At 41.4% G+C, this 22,266-nt stretch overlaps 1 protein-coding gene across 2 annotated transcripts in view; it reads right to left on the bottom strand.

The window, feature by feature from the left end:
• Positions 1 to 22,266, bottom strand: part of TAF2 (TATA-box binding protein associated factor 2) — a 128,646-nt gene that overhangs the window by 89,655 nt on the left and 16,725 nt on the right. For both annotated transcript variants that reach the window (XM_089659051.1, XM_089659052.1), the window contains exons 7-11: positions 21,745 to 21,929; positions 16,179 to 16,292; positions 14,470 to 14,569; positions 14,223 to 14,308; positions 9,306 to 9,441 (exon numbers count right to left, since the gene is read on the bottom strand). In XM_089659051.1, coding sequence (XP_089515177.1) covers positions 9,306 to 9,441; positions 14,223 to 14,308; positions 14,470 to 14,569; positions 16,179 to 16,292; positions 21,745 to 21,929 — 621 coding nt within the window. The remainder of the gene's footprint in view (positions 1 to 9,305; positions 9,442 to 14,222; positions 14,309 to 14,469; positions 14,570 to 16,178; positions 16,293 to 21,744; positions 21,930 to 22,266) is intronic.

Here is a 22,266-nt window from a genome sequence, read left to right as displayed (position 1 = left end):
GTTACAAAAGTATCTCCAAAAGCCTTGATGTTCATGTGTCCACGGTAAGACAGACTGTCTACAAATGGAGAAAGTTTAGCACTGTTGCTACTCTCCCTAGGCGTGGTCGTCCTGTTAAAATGACTGCAAGAGCACAGCGCAGAATGCTGCATGAGGTAAAGAAGAATCCCAGAGTGTCAGCTAAAGACCTACAGAAATCTCTGGCACATGCTAACATTTTTGTTGACACATCTACAATAAGGAAAACATTAAACAAGAATGGAGTACATGGGAGGACACCACGGAGGAAGCCATTGCTGTCCAAAAAGAATATTGCAGCACGTTTGAAGTTTGCAAAAAAGAGCACCTGGATGTTCCACAGCGCTACTGGCAAAATATACTGTGGACAGATGAAACCAAGATTGAGTTGTTTGGGAAGAACACACAACACTATGTGTGGAGAAAAAAAGGCACAGCACACCAACATCAAAACCTCATCCCCACTGTAAAACATGGCGGAGGGAGCATCATGGTTTGGGGCTGCTTTGCTGCCTCAGGGCCTGGACGGATTGTTGTCATTGATGGGAAAATGAATTCCAGAGTTTATCAAGACATTTTGCAGGAAAACGTACGACCATCTGTCCGCCAACTGAAGCTCCGCAGAGGATGGGTGATGCAACAGGACAATGACCCAAAGCATACAAGTCATTCAACAAAACAATGGCTGCAACAGCACAGAATACGCCTTCTGGAGTGGCCCAGTCAGAGTCCTGACCTCAACCCGATTGAAATGCTGTGGCATGACCTTAAGAGAGCGATTCACACCAGACATCCCAAGAATATTGCTACACTGAAACAGTTTTGTTAAGAGGAGTGGTCCAAAATTACTCCAGATCCTTGTGCAGGTCTGATCTGCAACTACAGGAAACGTTTGGTTGAGGTTATTGCTGCCAAAGGAGGGTCAACCAGTTATTAAGTCCAAAGGTTCACATACTTTTTCCTCCCTGCACTGTGAATGTTTACATGTTATGTGCAATTAAACCATGGCAACATCTAATGTTTGTGTAGTATTATGTTCAGCAGACTGTGTTCTTCTATTGTTGTGACTTAGATGACGTTCAGAGCACATTTTATGCCCAATTCATGCAAAACTCCACGTAATCCCATGGGGTTCACATACTTTTTCTTGCAACTGTGTGTATATATATATATATATATATATATATATATATATATATATATATATATACACACACATATACACAGTCAGGTCCATAAATATTGGGACATCGACACAATTCTAACATTTTTGGCTCTATACACCACCACAATGGATTTGAAATGAAACGAACAAGATGTGCTTTAACTGCAGACTGTCAGCTTTAATTTGAGGGTATTTACATCCAAATCAGGTAAACGGTGTAGGAATTACAACAGTTTGCATATGTGCCTCCCACTTGTTAAGGAACCAAAAGTAATGGGACAGAATAATAATCATAAATCAAACTTTCACTTTTTAATACTTGGTTGCAAATCCTTTTGCAGTCAATTACAGCTTGAAGTCTGGAATGCATAGACATCACCAGACGCTGGGTTTCATCCCTGGTGATGCTCTGCCAGGCCTCTACTGCAACTGTCTTCAGTTCCTGCTTGTTCTTGGGGCATTTTCCCTTCAGTTTTGTCTTCAGCAAGTGAAATGCATGCTCAATCGGATTCCGGTCCGGTGATTGACTTGGCCATTGCATAACATTCCACTTCTTTCCCTTAAAAAACTCTTTGGTTGCTTTTGCAGTATGCTTTGGGTCATTGTCCATCTGCACTGTGAAGCGGCGTCCAATGAGTTCTGAAGCATTTGGCTGAATATGAGCAGATAATATTGCCCGAAACACTTCAGAATTCATCCTGCTGCTTTTGTCAGCAGTCACATCATCAATAAATACAAGAGAACCAGTTCCATTGGCAGCCATACATGCCCACGCCATGACACTACCACCACGCTTCACTGATGAGGTAGTATGCTTACGATCATGAGCAGTTCCTTTCCTTCTCCATACTCTTCTCTTCCCATCACTCTGGTACAAGTTGATCTTGGTCTCATCTGTCCATAGGATGTTGTTCCAGAACTGTGAAGGCTTTTTTAGATGTTGTTTGGCAAACTCTTATCTGGCCTTCCTGTTTTTGAGGCTCACCAATGGTTTTCATCTTGTGGTGAACCCTCTGTATTCACTCTGGTGAAGTCTTCTCTTCATTGTTGACTTTGACACGCATACACCTACCTCCTGGAGAGTGTTCTTGATCTGGCCAACTGTTGTGAAGGGTGTTTTCTTCACCACGGAAAGAATTCTTCGATCATCCACCACAGTTGTTTTCTGTGGTCTTCCGGGTCTTTTGGTGTTGCTGAGCTCACCGGTGCGTTCCTTCTTTTTAAGAATGTTCCAAACTGTTGTTTTGGCCACGCCTAATGTTTTTGCTATCTCTCTGATGGGTTTGTTTTGTTTTTTCAGCCTAATGATGGCTTGCTTCACTGATAGTGACAGCTCTTTGGATCTCACCTTGAGAGTTGACAGCAACAGATTCCAAATGCAAATAGCACACTTGAAATGAACTCTGGAGCTTTTATCTGCTCATTGTAATTGGGATAATGAGGGAATAACACACACCTGGCCATGGAACAGCTGAGAAGCCAATTGTCCCATTACTTTTGTTCCCTTAACAAGTGGGAGGCACATATGCAAACTGTTGTAATTCCTACACCGTTCACCTAATTTGGATCTAAATACCCTCAAATTAAAGCCGACAGTCTTCAGTCAAAGCACATCTTGTTTGTTTCATTTCAGATCCATTGTGGTGGTGTATAGAGCCAAAAATGTTAGAATTGTGTCGATGTCCCAATATTTATGGACCTGACTGTGTATATATATATATATATATATATATATATATATATATATATATATATATATATATAAATAATCATAGATTGTAGATGCTATAACTTACACACAAACCAATTAATATACATGTATTGAGATTTTTATTTTTTTTACCAGAGTCATGTAGCATGATACATTTTGGCCTAAATTTATGACTGAGTTTATTGGATATTTTTTTATAACCAAAAGTGAAAAATATCGGTTTTCTTCAACATTTGTCTTTTGTTTATTGTGAAAAAATAAAAACCGCAGAGGTGATCAAATGCCACCAAAAGAAAGCTCTAATTGTGTGAAAAAAAGTACATACATTTTGTTTGTGTACACCATTGCACGACCACGCAACTACCAGTTGAAATAGCGCAGTGCCGAACAGCAAAATATGGCCTGGTCATGAAGGGGGGTAAATCTTCTGGAGGGCAAGTGGTTAAGGTGACACAAACAGTATCACATTGACACACCAGAAATATAACACCAGTAACATATTGCTAGAACCACAAAGAGAATACTGTTACTGAAACAGCCAGGAAAACATCCGCAGAGACACAATCAGTACAATACCAAGACACCAGGACAGAGTAGATATCTAAGTACCACCTACGTTGCATAAGTGGTACACAGATTATTGCAGCAAAGGAAAAATCCATTGTACATTAGGTACTCTAAGCCTTAGACACAGGTGGCAGACAAAACAACTATTCATAAACAGGCCTAGACAGTCGGGTACTAGGTGGCTATAGTGCCCTGGGCCAAGGCCACTGTGGCATAATGTCGAATCTGCCCCCAAGTAAAGATCAATGCCAGAGCACAGAAATACAACCTGTGTTGGGAATCCAAGTACAAATAGAGTTTTTTCTTGTATGAAAGCTGAAATCACTTGCTCATCTTAAAAGATCAACAGCAGGGATACCCCATTCAAAACCCTTGCCTTACCTTGCTATAAACAGCAGCTGAATTGCTTGACTTTCTTTGGGAGTATATTAATTTATGGCACAGCAGGTCTCAGAATAGGCCTGCTGGCACCGAAAAGACAACAAAGACTAGAAAGTTACTAAAAATGTTCCTAGCTTAGAATCTAACCTTGGCTGGCAACCAGACCCTAAAAAAACAAAATCCCATAGAATTAATTCAGTTCTTTACAGTACTTTAACACTAACCACTAAAGCATATGGAAAATCTACATAACATACTTTTTTCTTTTTTTTAAATAACTGCCACTAAAAAAAAGGACTTTTGTACTTATCGTAAAATCCTTCTCTTTGAATCCATTAAGAGACACAGGAAAGTCTTTAACCTTTGGGTTATACAGCTGTGTAAAATAAGATTGAACACTGCCAAAAAAAAAATTGACAGCCCAGAAAACCCTTTCCCACTAGCAGCATGCCAGATTTGTAGCAAACACCAAGAGCATGATCATAAACTCGGATGGAGGAATCTGGGTCCCTCAATAGAGTTCATTAACAAAAAAAAAGTTTTTGCTTTAAGGCCCAGGACTTTCTTTACCTCCATGGTTGTTTTGGCCTTTTACCTCAACCAGGACATCGTTCTTCCATCACTCTTTCAGCTCCAGTTCACCAAAGAGATTTTCCCTTCATTGTCTGAATGTGGTACAAGTGGATTCCACCCCTTCCTGTCAAGGTGCACTGTACTAGATCTGTTGTTGTTTCTTGGGCTTTTCAGCATCAGGCAATTGTTTCCAAGGTTTGCAAGGCTGGCATCATTTCTTTTGTTCACAAGATCTTATGTTCCACCAGGTGGACAGTACAGCCGCATCTAGTGCCAGTTTTGGGCATTAGGCCCTTCAGGCAGCTCTTTGAGCTGCAGGCAGTTCCTACTTCTGATTTTTTTTCTTGGGCCTATTCAGTTGTTCTGCTCTCCCCTAAGTTGGGCTGCTTTTGGATTTCCCAAAGGTTAAAGACTTCCTGTGTCCTTCCAACTGATGCCGTAAAATCTTTTTTTTTTTTTCTTCTTTCATTTTGAATAGAGTAAGAGAAGTATAAAAACCCTGTCAGTTTTTTTTGCCATATGACCCATTGGAGAGATTTCCCTTCACTGCAGTCTCATAGTCACTGAAAGCAGTGAGGGAAATTTTTGATTGTCACCAGGGTCACCAGAACTAGTGTCCTCTTTGGAAGATTTCCCCTCTCTTCCCGTTCTGTGATCACCTAAAATTTGGAACTTTCACTTTCATAGTGTTAACAGTCACCAGGAGGGGGTGAATCTTCCTAATGGAGAAACAGACAGCAGTAACAAATGGCAAGGTGTTCTAATCCCCATCCACTTTATCCAAAAAAAAAAAAAAAAAGTTTGCCTTTAGTTATAGTTTAAGAACATTTTGTCCCTATGCAGGATCAGAAAAAGTATCGGTTGTAAGCATCTTCCAAGATTTCAGTAGAAAGGGCCGCCCCAACTTTGGATCTGAATTCCTGAGCCCACAGGCCAACCTATTCTTTACCGACAGGCAAATTTGTCTGTGAAGGATGACAGGATGTGGAGTCCAGGCAATCCCACCGTTATCTGTTCAGCAGATTCAACTAGACTCTCACCAGACCAGTGAAAAGACATCCATCCTCTCAGGGCACTAGCAACAACCTGAGGCAAAAATCTGTTTGTGAGTGTCCAAATCCTCCAACAGGCAGCAATATTACCCAGCAGTCTTCAAATTAATGTGCACTTCAGTGAAAGAGAATAAAAGGGTAAAGCATCTTTGAAGAAAATGAGTGGACTGCTGTTTAAAGTATATGCAAACCCCTATTTTACTTCTCACATACACACTCTGATTCTGCAGCCCAGGCGGGAAGATTGTTTGAATCAGGAGATAAAAACCAGCAGACTCCTGGTATTCTGTAGTCCTGCCTTAGGGTGACAAAGCTTCTCCTTCTTAGATAGAGTAAGTGTTCTTACCCTAGGACTGGATGTTTGTCATTAAAAGAATTACCAGGTAAAATAAATGTAGAAAGTCTGAAAAAAATGAAACTAATACAGCCACCACATCTAAGGACTTAGAAAGGTAAAACTTTTTTTTTTGCACATGAATTTAGGTATATTTTGGCCTTTATTGTTCCTAATTCATAGATCTGTCTCTATTTTTTAGGTGTCATGCAACCTGAGAGTTTGCTTTCCTGCATTCATTCTGGGCCAGTGTCAATAGTATGTTCCATTTACTTTGGATGTATTGCTCAAGTCTGGGTAAGAGGGTGAGGTGCTCAGCAGTTGTTAAATCATCCTGTTATTGGTGCTTTCTTTTTATTCTTTCGTCTGCTCTAATAAAAGCCCTGTCTACTACAACACTCATTTTCTTGTCAATCCATTAAACACCTTCAGAAGAAAGTGCATGCTCTGGTAGCCAATGACACCCCCTTTTGTTGCCCACATAATCCTAAACAGAAGAGTTTAGAAATTACAAAAAAGTGCTAACCATGTGGAATTAGAGAGCGAGGCATCAGTCTACATGGTCTGTCCGGGCCAAACGAGTTCCCAGCAGACAACAGCAGAGTGCTGCTAGTGAAGAGAAGAGTAAGGCAGAAATACCAGCCATCTATAAAACAGAGAGCTGCAAAAGGAATACTTTACACCTGCATCACAAACAGATGAAAGCCTTTAAGAATTGCAAAGACGTGCGAAATATGACAAAGCCAAGCAGACTGCCTGGTCAAATGTAAACATCTTCAGGATGATAATGTGCTATCACCTTATTTTCTAGTCCTAAATGTTGACAATATGGATATTAGATCTAAGCAGGACTTTTAATAGGATTAAACAAGAGTGCTCTATACTTACACAGATAAGCCATGACTTTCCAACCACTGACAGGTTAAGTGAATAACATTGGATTATCTTGTTATAATGGCATCTGATGTTGTGAATGAGAAAAATGTGCATCAAAGTTTGTTGTGTATGGGGCTGCGTAGCTGCAGCCCGGTCATGTTGCACATGCCGACCTGTCTCCACAAAATTGCCTAGAATGGGCACTTGAGCCTCAGAACTGGGACCACAGAGCAATGAAAGAAGGTGGCCTGATCTGATGAATCACATTTTCTTTTACGTCATGTGGATGACCGGGTGCGTGTGCGTCGCTTATCGGGGGGAAAGACGGCACCAGGATGCAGTATGGGAAGAAGGCAAGCCTGCGGAGGCAGTGTGATGGTTTGGGCAATGTTCTGAGGGGAAACCTTGGGTCCTGCCATTCATGTGAATGTTATTTGACACATACCACCTACCTAAACATTGTTGCTGGCCAAGTACTCCCCTTCATGGAAATGGTATCCCTGATGGCAGACAGCCACACTGCAAAATGGGTGAAAAATGATTTGAGGAAAACAAGTCTGTGGTGTTGACTTCCAAATTCTTCAGATCTCAGTCCAGCGAACATCTGTGGGATGTGCTGGAAAAACAAGTCCGATCCATGGAGGCCCCACCTTGAAACTTACAGGACATAAAGGATCTGTTACTAATGCCTTGGTGCCAGATGCTACAGCATACCTTCAGAGGTCCAGTGGAGTCCATGCCTCAACGGGTCAAGGCTGTTTTGGCGGCAAAAGGGGGACCTACTCAATATTGGCGATCATAAAGTTATGGCCGATTCATTGTAGTCCGAACTCCATGTAAGGAGCAGACAACCAAAGAAAATGAATAAGTTATTGCGCTGACTAGACCCCAACAATTATTTAACGGGGCACATAAGAGGGCTAGGACAGTGGTATGGAACAACAGGTGAAATGGATGCAGCTCCTCACAGATTAGGTCTTGAGATCCTAATGCAAATATATAAAACAAATGCAAGAGTGCGCCTCCATCTTGGTGTAGCGATTTATTAAAAAGAATAAAATAAAAAATGGACTCAATAGTTAAAAGTGGATCAAGGCTTGTCATAAACCCATTTAGACCTCCATAGGATCGCAGTAAGGCTGCAGAGCTCAAAAGGCAAGCGGCTGACTGAAGCAGAGTTCTTGGTGATAGTATAGCTGTCAGTCTTCAGGCTGGAACATAGGCAGCAGCAGCTTCCAGGTGTAGCAAGATGGCTGCAGCTCCAATCAGCACCTTTCTTAGGTGGGTGATGGTGACAGGAAGTGATGGGGGTGTGGCTACACATTTCACAGCAACAGGACCGCCCCTTTATCAAACCATAGGAAGGATATTGGTGAAAGGAGGAGAAGTCTTTCTATGCTGTGAAGAGTGGAAGGGGAAGGGAGCAGGAGACCAGTACTATTAACTATTGTTTAACCAAGCTAGTGCTAGACAACGCATGTGAAGGAAAACACAAGGGGATACATAAGGCTAGTGTTAATTAACCCTTACACATCAGCACAGAATATGTAAGGAAAAGATCATTTAAAAATATGTACTAAAACTCAAAATTACATCAATTCCTTTGGAGGTATTGTTTTATGGCAATCCTTGATCCACTTTTAAACTAGTGAGTGAATTTTTGATGTGCTTTATTCATTTTTAATAAAACTGCTATAAAAAGGCACCTTCTTGCATTTGTTTTATATAGGGAGCAGACAAGGCTGCCTCTGCTGCACTGAAATGCAAAGCAGTGTTTTCAGCCCTACCCGAGTTCTCACCTGCTAGACTACAGAACACCCCCATTTGTAACAGAAATAAAAATAGGGGGAGGTCTTTTGTAGCCTGCAGGGGAGGTCAAAGAGGTCTGACAACACTGCTTGGGATTTCAGAGCAGCAGAGGTAGTGTTGGCGGCTCACTAAAGTAAGGAGGAGCACACTGGATTTCTGGTAAGATTTAAAAGAATTTTGCTGAACTTGCAGCTATAGCAGAGATGGTGTACGGTTTTTATTGTTATTATTTTGCCCTGACATACACTTGACATAACACAGTTTGGCTACTATATCATCCACAGCCTGCTGAGTGCATGATGATTGCATATTGCATCACACAATGCTTTCATTGTCATCAATACAATATGGGTTCTATTTACAGCACTGTACACACACACAGCTATGTCAGCCAGTGGTGACCACAGGGGAGAAGAGGGACTGCTGACAACAGCTGCACCATGGAAGCCTATGGGTGACATCAGTCCTGGTTTTCCCAGCAGTCATCGGGCACTCTCTCCATTCTCCTGCAGCCACCATTGTCTGACACAGGGAATCATGTGGCCAGACCAGACAGGCAAAAAAAATAGGCAAGTATAACAATCTTTTTTTTTCTAAAGGTTAGTTAATAAAGGTGTTAGGAGGGGGGAGGGAGCATTTGTAAGAGTAGTTAGGCTTTAGCTGGAATTCTACTTTAAATGTCAGTCTTTTAAAACTGTCTGGAGCTTTAAACAACTTTAAAAAGATTACTGCTACTAATGTCTTGCTAATTAGATTTGAAATACCTGCTGAATAATGCAATTTTCATCGTCTTAAAAACCATCAGAATAGGGTAATTACCTGCAGCATGAACTCCATACTGATGCGGTTTTCTATCAATCTCATGACCAGGTGAGCCTTGCACTGAAACATGTTGAAATACTCCCAGGACAAGGTATGAGGGTGTTTTATGGAAAAATGAAGGTGAGAAGATGGACTGTAAATACAAAACAAAAAACTAAAGATGTAATACTATTCTAAGAACAGTCAAAAATGTCCATTTCACGCAGTACACAATTGTAATATGATATCATAAATGTTGTAACAGAGCGAGACAAGGGGAGATTTACTAAAACCGGATCGTGAAAAATCTGGTGCAGCTCTGCATAGAAACCAATCAGCTTCCAGGTTTTATGTCAAAGCTTAATTAAACAAGTTGAAGTTAGAAGCTGATTGGCTGTCATGAACAGCTGCACCAAATTCTGAGTGTTCCAGTTTTAGTAACTCTACCCCATATTGTATAAGAACAGACAACATTCTAAAGTGAGATTTCCAACAATTAAGCTCTTTTACTGATTTTAAATCAATGTTTCCTAAAATGTGAGGAAGGTATCACTTGTGGTACAGAAGATGATACTTAGGGGCTTCAGGACTTGTATGCATAAATATATGATCGCTTTATTATCAGTTACCAGTGACAGGCACAAGAAAGCGTGGTGAATGACAGTTCCTGGAGAGTAGATTTCAATTGAGTCACTGAAATCCCACATAAGCATTAACATGATAATGTCATTTCAAAACTTGTTTTCAATCTTAGGAGTACAGCCTAAGCTATTTTGGCTGTACTTCTCCTGTGGATCACAGAAGTGCAGTTCGTTCTGCACTCCTGTGACCGGTTGTCAGCTGGTGTCACTCAACTGGTCCAGGCTGGGGAAAGATCTTGGTTTTAAAGTCAGGGTCCACCCCAGAGTCTGGAGCAGCACCAGGCTCAGCTTCTTAGTGATCCGCTGAGAGTATGAGCCAGCCGCTCCCTCCCCCTACACAGCCCAGCGCTCCAGCACTGAGGAGGCAGAGCAGACAGGGATAAAGGGGTAACTGACAGTCACCGCTCTCTGCTCAGAGCGGCAGTGAGAACTTAGAGAAGTGATCGCTGAGTGCTCAACCTTAGAGCCGTCGGGGAACAGATGCTGCATAGGATTTAAAAAAAAAAAAAAAAAAGGGAAATACCATACTTCTCTTTTAACCACTTACCATCCTAAAGATTTACTCCCCCCCCCCCCCTTCATGTGCAGGCAATTTTTTTGCCATACAGCACTGTGCTACTTTAACTGACAGTTGCGCGGTCATGCAACACTATACACAAAATAAATCACAAAAGATTACTTTTCAGAGGGTGTTATAGCAGCAGCTTTTTTCTTTTCATTTTTTTTTTTTTATTTGGCAAATGGAAAATTTCACATCGCAGGACCACGTTGCAACTGCAGGCCAAGCATCTTGGTCTCAATGTTTGCTTGGCAACTCCAAACCAAGCTTCTTGGTCTCAATGGGTGAGCGTGACTGGTGTTGCCGTCTGTCAAGCTCTGCAGACCAAGTTAAAATTTCTGCAGCCATAAAGTGACCTGTTTTTACCACCCCATGGCCACCAGTCTGAAAGAGTCCTGAGTCACATTAACCTTATGATAGCGAGGTGAAACTCCAACGGTTGTGATTTCTGCGCTTGTTCTGCGTCAATGTTTCAAAGTATGCAAGCTAGAAACAGGCAACTCTTATTTTCAGGAGGAGGCCAGCAATGGCAGCCCCCATATTTCTATCAGTACAGGTTCATATTAAAGTTATGACTTCCCTAGATATACCATCTATACATAAATGGAAAAATATTCAATTTTTGTTTTTGTGTTAAAGTCCCTAACTAACAAGGTCACAATTGTTCTATTCATTTTAGTATACTAGTCCTTTAAGTCACAGCCATGCCAACATATGTACTTAAATGGCTCTTAGCAGAGGGATTAATGGAATATTTTTCTTTTGGCCTTCTTAGCTGTGAGACAGAACTGGTGAAAGTCTGTTCATTTGGGTCAGCTATGTTGGAAAATTTCCAACGGTGACTTGTAAACAGGCAGCTATGAACAAACTGGATTATTTATGCTTTTACTATGCTGCCCAAATAAAGATTAAATGTATAACTGCTGGAAAATTCATATAGGAATAACACCTCCTCCAGATAGAGCATCAACAGGCTTCTTTCTGATGGAACAGATTTAATGACATTTGCCGGTCAAGCACTAATAATGTTTCACATCAGGTAATATTCCAGAGGTCTCCGACCAGTCCTACCTATATATAGTCCTATACTAAATATTTGCAAATGTTCTTCATTTGCCTCAACCATGAAGCACTATAGGCACTGGTCTGCACACCTCACACTCCCAACCTTTGCAGATTTCCCCCCTCAACAGACCAGCATGCCAATTTTAATCACAAAAATAATTAAGCAATTATAGAGAATGATACATCCAACACTCCAACATAGTTCTAGGCTGTTTACTAGAGTTATGCCATAATATTTGAATCCAAGAGCAATGGATTTGTCTGCAAATAGCAATTCAAATTATTTTTTTTTGTTTTAGTAAATCTGGAGGTGGGTTTGGGGGGCGGGGGTCAATGTGTGCCTTTTCTTGGACTCCAAAAAAGTATAACATATGAAGTGCTGGCTTTTTGACGCAAAGATAAATTCCAGGCGTGGGAATGTTTACAGTTACATAGGTCCAGCTTTGACCAATGTAATTATACATGTGCCATACACACATGGGACTGCTATTACAGTGATCTAAACTAGCTGCCAGGGTAACACAGGAGGTTAGTCATTCACTCAGCATGGGCACCAATCAGGTTACACTTTGCATTATCTCAATGAATGTATAGCATACTCTGATTGAACAAGGTGTTGGGGGGTGCGGAGAGATCTCCATATTGTCCAATCAGAGAACAGTTTGCATTCATGGAGAAAGTAGAAAGTGGTCACTGAATGGTGTCCATGCAGAGCAGTTGACCTCCTGTGTTTGCAATGTATCAGGGACCCGTGATCTAGTGGGAATCGCTGAAGTAAAGGTGCCTACTCTAGTGATTTCCAGCTTCCAAGGTGATCCCACAGGTATGGCACATACATACATACCTACATTGGACCAACATAATTATGTAAAAATTGCAATATCTGGAATTCAGCTTTAATCTCCATATAAGCATTTTCAACAGGTCAACACATCAACCTGTGTGAAAATCCTGAGTACAGACACAACCCTACAGCAGAAGATTTTTTTTTTTTTATATGATCATGACAAGAACACGGACACCTAGATCATCTCAGCATGTATGTTTAGATCAGTGGACATACTGCAATACAATCTCAGGGTAAACGATACCTGTCGGCTTAAAGTATCCGAAGCAAAATTTGCCCTATAATGGTCAGTTAGGGCTGTTACCCAAAGTCTGATGTTACCAGCACACATCAAGACAGTTACCACACTTAAGGCGTATGTAAAAACAAACAATGAACTTTACTTATATGACATCTTTTGGTTGGTTTTGGATATTTCTGTTACACAAATTGCACACAAATATCTGTTGATCTCTGTTCATTAAAGCTGATCTCCATGTGTCCTGTCACTTCAAATAGTTTGTTTGGACCAACCTAGTTCAAATGAAATATTTAAAGTGACAGGACACATGGAGATCAGCTTTAAGTGCAACAGAATACCTACTGATGGAGCCTGAAATTCAAAGCTGTCCTATCTAAACTTCCCGTGTCATCCGAAGCAGACCTCGCACTACAGAACAATTAGTCTTCAACAACTTGGTAGGCTGACATCAACTTCTGCAATTTCAGTCAATAAAATAGTATGTGACATTTCACAAAAGGATATTAGAAGCGAGGAAATGTGAACAGTCTGCAGATATGTGTGGCAGAACGTTTTTTTTTTTATTTTGCCTTCACATACATTTTAAGTGAAATGGACTGGATTAGGCAATAGTCATGTCATGTCTGTAGAGAAGTTAAAAAGCCAACTCCAAAAACATGCTGGTAGGTGAATTGGCTGTCTAAATTGTCCCTAGTATGTGTATGTATGACTGTAAGTTAGGGACCTTAGATTTTACACCCCTTGAGGGCTAGGAAATGATGTGAATGTACAATGTATATGTAAAAGCGCTGTGTAAATTGACAGCGCCATATAAGTACCTGAAATAAATAAAAAAATAACACTTTTCTATTCTCCTTTAAGTTACTCCCTCCCCCCATCCCACCAACCTCTGCTGCCCACAATTCTGCAAGATCCTTGGTGTGAGACTTTGGGAAGCTGCACAGGTTTTGCAACAAACTTTCTGGCTGGCCCCTCACTTCATTTGCGATTGCAAAGAAAAATCCCATTTGGCCAGAAGCACAGACTAAGCAAGAAATGGCCACAAAGTTTACAGCAGTGACTCCAGGTGGGCGCATGGCATAGATCTTGTGGGAGTAACAGGTGAATATAATACTTTGGGGTGCTGGGGGAAGAGAGTTAACTTAAAGATGAACTCCAGACAAACCTAGAACTTGCTCCATACGTCACAACTTATTCCTTTGATGTTGGGGCAACATTAAATTTTTTTTTTCCCTTCATTAGAGGAGCAGTGTTATTGCCCTAGGACAGGAAATGTGTTAGGATTACAGAACATCTCCACAACATGGAGGGGTGGTATCTCTGATAACAGTTTGGCATTTTCAGTGCTGCAAAAGGAAGATATGAGCATACTGGATTTTCCGGCAGGTCAAAACATGGGGAATTGTACATGTTGAGAGGTACTGAACGTTTTTGGGAGTTTTATGCCAATACATACAGATTACAATTTTATACTTATGTAAAAGAAAAAAGTTTTTCTGTCAAAACAAACCAGAGAACTAAATTAGAAAACTGACAGATGTGACAATCACATTAGAAATGCTAAGCACCCCTGTAAACTTACTTGTCTTTCTCCTTTCCGGCAGTAAATATTGGGTGCAGCAACACACCGCCTGTCTTCAGTTCATAGACTACAATTGTATCCAGCTCCTGGGAAAACACATGAAAGACAACTCATCAGTCATGAGAACTCTAATTAGACTCATCTTGTTCTATTCATTTATAGACCACAAGCCCCAAGGGTGGGAAAGCGTGTCTGTATTGCATACTGGTAAACTGGGCAACACATTCACAGAAATAAAGATTCTCACTTCTTTGATCCAGTGCCGGTACTGATTTACACCAAATGTCTTCTTCATCCACAGCCCGTAAATATAACCAGAGATGCCCTTCAAGACCCACTCATCAGACCTGGGAATACAAGGAACGACTTTAAACACCAACATTAGACTTCATTCCTTCAGGTGAAGGACCTTGCTCTGCAGTGACATGTTTTAGGTGTCACCCCCTGAAATGTTTCATAAAAGTGCAAAAAAAACCCCAAAAAACTGGGAGGGGTTGTAGTTTGATACTACACTTAACCCCCCTTTCCCCAGCTTCCTCTTGCAGCACCTAGGAAAGGGTGAAGTCATCATTCTTGTGGACAGATTAGAGAATTCTGAGTAGCCCAAATCTTGCGAGAAGACACTCTTGTACTGTGCTGCTGTGTCTTCTTCTGCATTTAGGCTACTCAGCAATCCAAGGGATCTTGTCAGCAGGAGGATGACATTACTCCCAGCACTATGGAAAATGAAGAATGGTGGCATATTACCTATTTTTCCTGAAAAAAAAAAAAAATTGAACTATAGACAGATAAAAAAAAAAAAATTTTTAAAAAAAATTAAAAAAAGGAAATATCACACCATGCATTCATTTTATGTCTTTTTTTTTTTTCTTAAATAGTGAGCAGAGCGAGTACCTGAATTTGACCTGACCTGTTCTTGCAATCCTCTCAGAGCAGCGCAGGCTGTAGATAGGCACAGAGCTGGATCAAGATAAGGACTCAGCAAGTATATAGAGAGCTGATGGCGGCGATACACTTACGGATATATTTTTACCTTAATGCAGGGAAAGCATTAAAAGGTAGAAATTGTCTTGCCTTTAGAACCACTTTAAGGGTCCATATACACTGTACTTAATAAAAAAAAACAAAAAAACAAAACAGTTACCTTGCCAGAAAGCATTCTATAAAAACGCTCATATTTGGCGTTTTTGTGCTGGTGTTTAGCAACATTTAGGAGCGTTAGTGTTTATAAGCTTTTTTACAACAAAACATCATGAAAGAAAAAAGAAAAAAAACAAAAACGCTGGCCATTTAGCATTTTTTTCCCACTACAAAAATGCTCTCAAAAACCCAAACCAGGAGGGTGTTTTTTTTCCCTGCCTCTTAACACTGAGCTTACAAAACACCTCTGGAGTATCTTAATAAGAGATGGAGATCTAAAATGCAAAATTACATACTGCCTTGGGAAAAAAAAAAAAAAAAAAAAAAAAAAAAAAAACTACTAACTAAAAGGCAAAAGTAGGACAAAGCAATATGGAAGCACACTGGCTAAGTGGTTAGCATTTCTGCCTGGCAGCACTAGGGTCGTTGGCTCGCTTCCCAACCACAGCACTACATACACAGAGTTTGCATGTTCTCCCTGTGTGAGTTTTCTCCGGGTACTTCAGTTACACCTAACACTTCAAAAGACATGCTGGTAGGTTAATTGGTTCCGGTCTAAAATTAGCCCATGTATGTATGCGAGTTAAAGATTTTAGATTGTAAGCTCCTTGAGGACAGGGACTGATGTGAATGTAAAACATGTGTGTAAAGAGTTCTGTAAATTGATGGTGCTATACAAAAGTACCTGGAATAATAATAATAGTGCCAGGTAATGAATCCTGAGCTCAGTCACAAAATAATTGATGTAGCGCAAAATGAGGGCAATAACATTTGGCCCAGAGTAGACAGTCTTTCCATAAAGGCAGCCAAACTCACCAGGACATCCTAGAAATGAAGCAGCCAAAGAACTGCTGTGCAAGAGCCTGAGCAAGACACCTTCTTGTTAGTGGGGTTTGGTCAATAATCATAGCGCTGTGCAGGAGGTTTGTGCTGGTAAGAAGAAAAAAAAAAAAAAAAAAAAAAAAATGTATTACAAGTCAAAACATTTTTTTTTTAAACTTATAACGAATATTTAAATACTTTAATGTTCATAGTCTGAACACAGGGTTATCATCTTTTTTGTAAGTTCAAACATTTTGATAAAAAAATATGTTCATCATAAGTATGTGTAGCATAGCAATGTTAAATGCTACAAGCAAGTTAGAACATTATAGCTATATAGCTTATAGCTGGTGGTATGCAGCAGATACGTTTTGTATTCATATATGATACAAAGAAAAGAGAGAGAAAAAAACAAATACATTTTCTGAAGACAATTCTTTATTATAGGAAGACATTTTGTGGCTAAATGATATATTTTATTGGCTAACTTAAAGTAGAATTTCACTCAAAAAAAGTCCTGCTGGTTTGTTCTCTTCCTCTAGCCCGTAACCTAGTTGCAGGTTTGTTCTTCAAGTTATTACAAGCTTTTGGCACAACTTAGCTCTGTGTCGGGCTTTTTGCATATCTTACAATCAGGATATTTACTTTCCCATGCAATGTATTCTTCAGAACAAATCAAAAACGGAGTACCGCCAAGTGCCATCTGCATGGTTTTGTACCTGTAACAGCACTTTCTCAGGAGCAGGAAGAAGTAAAAGTCACCAAAGTACAAGCTTGTACTCATACCTTCATTTTATAAAGCGCAAACTGTTGGCGCTATATAAATCCTGTATTAGAATAACAATAATGCCTTGGTCAGTGATGGAGTAATATTACAGGAAAAAAAAAAAACAGTTTGGAAGATCTCAGCAACGTTTTGCTCTATGTCACTCTGCTTTGAAAAAAACATGTATTAAGGAGAAGACACCTAGAGATGTGAATAGATTGGCAAGTTCGCTCCATGCAATAAGTGGGACCCGCAATTATTTATTTATTTATTTTTTTTGAGATTACACTCCAGACAACAAAATGTATTTCTACAGCTGGCCACAGGCATTTCAAATCTGGGCCAGTTCAGCAGCAACCGGCCCAGATTCAAACCATGTATAGGTAGGCTCAATGTACCCAAATTGATCGATCACCTTGGGTACAATCAGCCTGCTGGATTTTACATGCAATTATTGCTAGCAGCTGTTTTAACCACTCCTTCTTAGAACACAATGGCTCTGTGGGAGAGGTCCCCCTGTCAAACACTATCAGTTACGTGGCTGCAGGAAAGAAATTCAACTAAAGCAGGCCATACATTATACAAATTTTTTTTTCAATTTCCTTTAGATTTACTTTCAACTATGTAGTGCGAGGACCTGCCTGCATACAAATTGAAAGGGTTTAGGTTTGGCCTCATATTATATGGCTTTGGTAAATTTTAAAGGAAATTTGTACAATGTATGGCCAGCCTAAAATTTGTGACCCACACTCTCTCTGGTGGTGGATCAAAAGGTCATTGCTGAAGAGGCCTGCAGTGCTGCCATACAATTGTCTGGCTTTATCTGACCACTAATGCTACCCTTCAATAAAGACTATGGGATCAATGCTTTTACCAGCTGAAGACTGCAAGGTTATTTTAAGTGATTGTCAGCTGCAAGTATAGTTTATAAAGGTTACTAAAGGGCTATTGCCACAAGAGCTTTCGGTTATCAGTGTCAAATAAGTTTGCTGTACTCTATAGTAATAAATGCCAATATGTGAAAACTTTACAATATGCCAGGAGTGCCATCTACAGGACAGAAAAGACATTACTTGACTTACCAAAAAAGTGGACAATTGTGTAGAATACTAGGCAAGAAGAAGAAAAAAAAACCCATGAGGTTATTCCTACATCTGCAAACTATACCCTCCTGCACAGACCAAGAGTGCACAGCAATACCCAGCAGTAGAAGAGACAACAGAGTAGAAAAACAACTGCTAACAAAACCAGAGGCAATGGCCATGGTTCAACAAACCAAAACAGATAAGCAGAATCTGCTGAGAAATTGAGAGATCCTAATCAAGAAAGGTTATTTTGGGGACAGCAAAATTCTGGAAAACATTGCAAGTTAGTCTCTAAAATACCAGAAGTGTTCCAAAGCCAAAATCCTTCCAGGCCAAGTCACACAGTCAAGGCCAATACCTACAACTAAAACTGTCCTAGGCTACAGCAGTGACATCAGTGCAGTGAAACTATGACAGAGGACAAAGTGAGAAAAACAAAAACACACCAAAATCTTGATTCTTTCTCCACAATGATAAGACCCTAATTATACCCAAGAACAGGGGTGCAAAGATAAAAACGTGAAATACAAATAACATGACTGAATATTACCACCAGATGCTGCTTTTAAATTGAACTGCAGCCTTACCTTTAGTCTTGCACAGTTGCAAAGGCTGCTCTTCTGTACTGAAACTACTTACTCCAATTTCACTGTACACTGAGAGCGCCCTAGAGTTTGAAGCTGCGGCAAATCAGATGGAGCCCATCTAATTTCCTGGGTGAAGGGCATCCCACATCATCTAGCCCTTTCATCCCAAGCCCTACTGCCCCTGTCTCTTTTCTTTATTAGGATTTCAGTTATTTTAATCAAGAAGGCTCAGAAAACACATTACCTAGGCTAATCTGCATTCAAATGCAGACCAAGAACGATGGCTCCACTTGACTAAAATCCACCCAAAGTGTTTGGACATTTGCATAACTCCTCCCAAGAACCAACCTACTGCTTGTATCATGTCTGTGTGCTTTTGTGAGGAATATTGAGGCAGGGTGCTGTAAGGTTTTCAGGAAACTCTACACAGCAGCCCATTGGCCCCTCCTTCCAGCTCTGATCTTACAGAGTAGCACAGAGATCCAATGATGATATCAATAGGGTTAAAACATATGTGTGATGGATTTAGTTGTTGGTCAAGGGGGCACACTGGACACCTTAGCTGCCATTGTGCTACATGCTGGGTGTCCAGTGCGCTCCTGTACCTTTAAGGAGGAGTGGGCAACCTCAGGTCCATCTGCCCTTGGTCTATCCATTAAAGACATGTGCCTATACCAGGGGTCTGCAACCTTTAAGACATAAAGAGCCACTTGGACCCATTTCCGAGAGGGAAAAAAAGACTGGGAGCTGCAAAACCATTGCAACATTTAAAACAAATCCGACACTGCATATATTGCAAAAAGCGCTCTGGTCATGAAGGGGGTTAAGGGCCCAGTAAGCAAAGGGTTAATCAGGGCCACAGTGTATCATCATAATCACAATCATAGCCTTAGGTCAGTGGTGGGCAACCTCTTTTTTCAACTGAGCCAAATCTCGCCAAAACCATGATTGAAATTTATTTTGAGAGCCACATTTTTAAAACTGAAAATACATCCCCAATATAGTAATTCATCCCCCATATAGTAATTCATCCCCCACATAGTAATTCATCCCCCACATAGTAATTCATCCCCCACATAGTAATTCATCCCCCACATAGTAATTCATCCCCCCTATAGTAATTCATCCCCCATATTAAGTCCCCAAGTCCCCCCTGTGTCAATTCACTTACCTTTGCTCCGCGCGTTCCTCTCGCCGTGTTCCCGCGCCGTTCCAGTGTAGCATGAAAATCTGTCTCCTATGAGGATCTGTCCCCCTCGACGTATCTGCGCATGTGCCAGTTTCAGGCATTAGCAGCCGATCGGTGATCTCCGGCACATGCGCAGATACGTCGAGGGGGACAGATCCTCATAGGAGACAGATTTTCATGCTACACCGGTCTTCAGGGCGGACTGTGAGAGGAGCCTAGCGGGAGCCTAGCTCCGCGGGCCAGATTAAAAGGTCCGCTGGGCCGTAGTTTGCCCATTGCTGCCCTATTGCCTGTCACCTGGTGGGCAGTGTGCTCCGGAGCCGCAGCCAAGGTGAAAAAGAGCCGCGGGTTGCCGACACCCGGCCTATACTATGGGGGCTCTTAAAATTGGAGAGTTAGGAACTACAGAATATTGGGGTGTCCCGTGACGAGGCTCTGTGGCTTACGCATGTATTTGCAAATGTGTGCCAACTAAACCCCTGTTTTTAACATATACTGTTAGACAGGTTGATTCGGTTTGTTTGCAGGCTGTCAAGTTAGAGCTGGGAATTTTTCTTTTTTGTTGTTTGACATGCGTCGCCCTTCCATGTGCTCCTTGCTGTGAAGGCCAGTTATAGACTGGGGCAGTGGCCATTTTTTGTAGTGTGCCGGATGGTGCCTGGGCACACTCTAATCAGCTCGCTCGCATTAGAAAGATCACCTCCTGAATAGCAGAGTGCCTCAAGGAAGATTGTGTATGTATGTATGTATATATATACATACATACATACTCTTGTATTTTTCGCTCCATAAAGACACCTAGGTTTTAAAGGCAGAAAACAGGAAAAAAAAATTCTGAACTAATGGACTGCGGACACAATACAGGAGATGACCAGAGACTGCGGACACAGTACAGGAGATGACCAGAGACTGCGGACACAGTACAGGAGATGACCAGAGACTGCGGACACAGTACAGGAGATGACCAGAGACTGCGGACACAGTACAGGAGATGACCAGAGACTGCGGACACAGTACAGGAGATGACCAGAGACTGCGGACACAGTACAGGAGATGACCAGAGACTGCGGACACAGTACAGGAGATGACCAGAGACTGCGGACACAGTACAGGAGATGACCAGAGACTGCGGACACAGTACAGGAGATGACCAGAGACTGCGGACACAGTACAGGAGATGACCAGAGACTGCAGACACAGTACAGGAGATGACCAGAGACTGCGGACAGTACAGGAGATGACTGCTGACCTTTGGGGAGGGGGGGGAGCGGGTTCCTGAATTTGACAGGTACCCGCTCTTACTTCCGCAGAGTTGTTCTTTGATCTTACCTGTTCCTCTATCCAGCTGCACGCTGTCTACCTGGCTTCTGTAGTGTGGGCGCTCGGTGGACAGCCGGATGCCCAGTGCGCATGAGTGAGAAGCGCTGCACTTTGTGATTGGTCCAACGGCTTCTGGGATCTGTCATGTGTCCCAGGTACCGCCTTACCATTCACAAAGAGCACCGCTTCTTGCGCATGCGCACTTGGCACCCGGCTGTCAAGCACACAACAGAAGCCGGGAAGACAGCGCGCCGCTGGATAGAGGCACAGGTAAGGTCCCACTGCAGAGTTGAGTGGCCGGCCCGGTATTCTGACACGGCGGCGGTGGAAATACCAGACCGGCCGCTCCATAAGACGCACTGACATTCTCCCCCCTTTTTTTGGGGGAAAAAAAGTGCGTCTTATGGAGCGAAAAATATGGTATATATATATATATATATATATATATCATCTATCTCTGAAATAGTCTAAAATAATGTATGTAATGACAATGGAAAGGTTTTATTCAATTCTATTAGCGTGATGAGGGGGCAAAAGAAAAAACAGGAAAAGCAGATTAAACCAGCTTTAATAAAACTACATGAAGTAGGGTATAAGTATGGATTTCACTTACCTAAAGATACTCATAGATGCATAGGCTGTAACTTCCATGTAAGCTTCATCGACAAACACTGTCTTGAAGCAGGAATAAGGGTAGCGGCAAGTGAGAATCTCCTCATAAAACTCAAACACCTCATGGAGGTAGGAGGTTGTGTGCTTCAGAAGGGGTAGCAACTGAGGCAGGCAAAAGTGAGTCACCTAAAAAAAGGAAGTTACAATAGAGAAGTCAATGCAGAGATCAAGACAGTACAAGAGCTGTGTTACCCCCACCTTGATTCACAGCACAATCATCCACTGAAAAAGATACCTGGATTCATGTAATTATGATAAAATCCTTTTCTTGGAGTACATTGAAGGACACAGGAAGTCTTTTGCCTTCAGGTTATACTGCCATCTGCCAGGAGGATGGGTCATTTGCTAACAAAAAGAAAAAAACATAGGCCGGCCCTGGAAAACACATCCCACCACCAGAATACCTAAGTTTAGTACCAAGCAGTTCTGAGAGGAGAACATGATCAAAACACAGAGGGAAGGA

The sequence above is a fragment of the Staurois parvus genome, unplaced genomic scaffold (genome assembly GCF_062004578.1).
Source record: "Staurois parvus isolate SC_StPar_1 unplaced genomic scaffold, SC_StPar_1.0 ptg000030l, whole genome shotgun sequence".
In the NCBI taxonomy this organism is placed as follows: domain Eukaryota; kingdom Metazoa; phylum Chordata; class Amphibia; order Anura; family Ranidae; genus Staurois; species Staurois parvus.
Note: the sequence above shows the minus strand (reverse complement) of the source record. Positions and strands in the feature narration are given on the sequence as shown.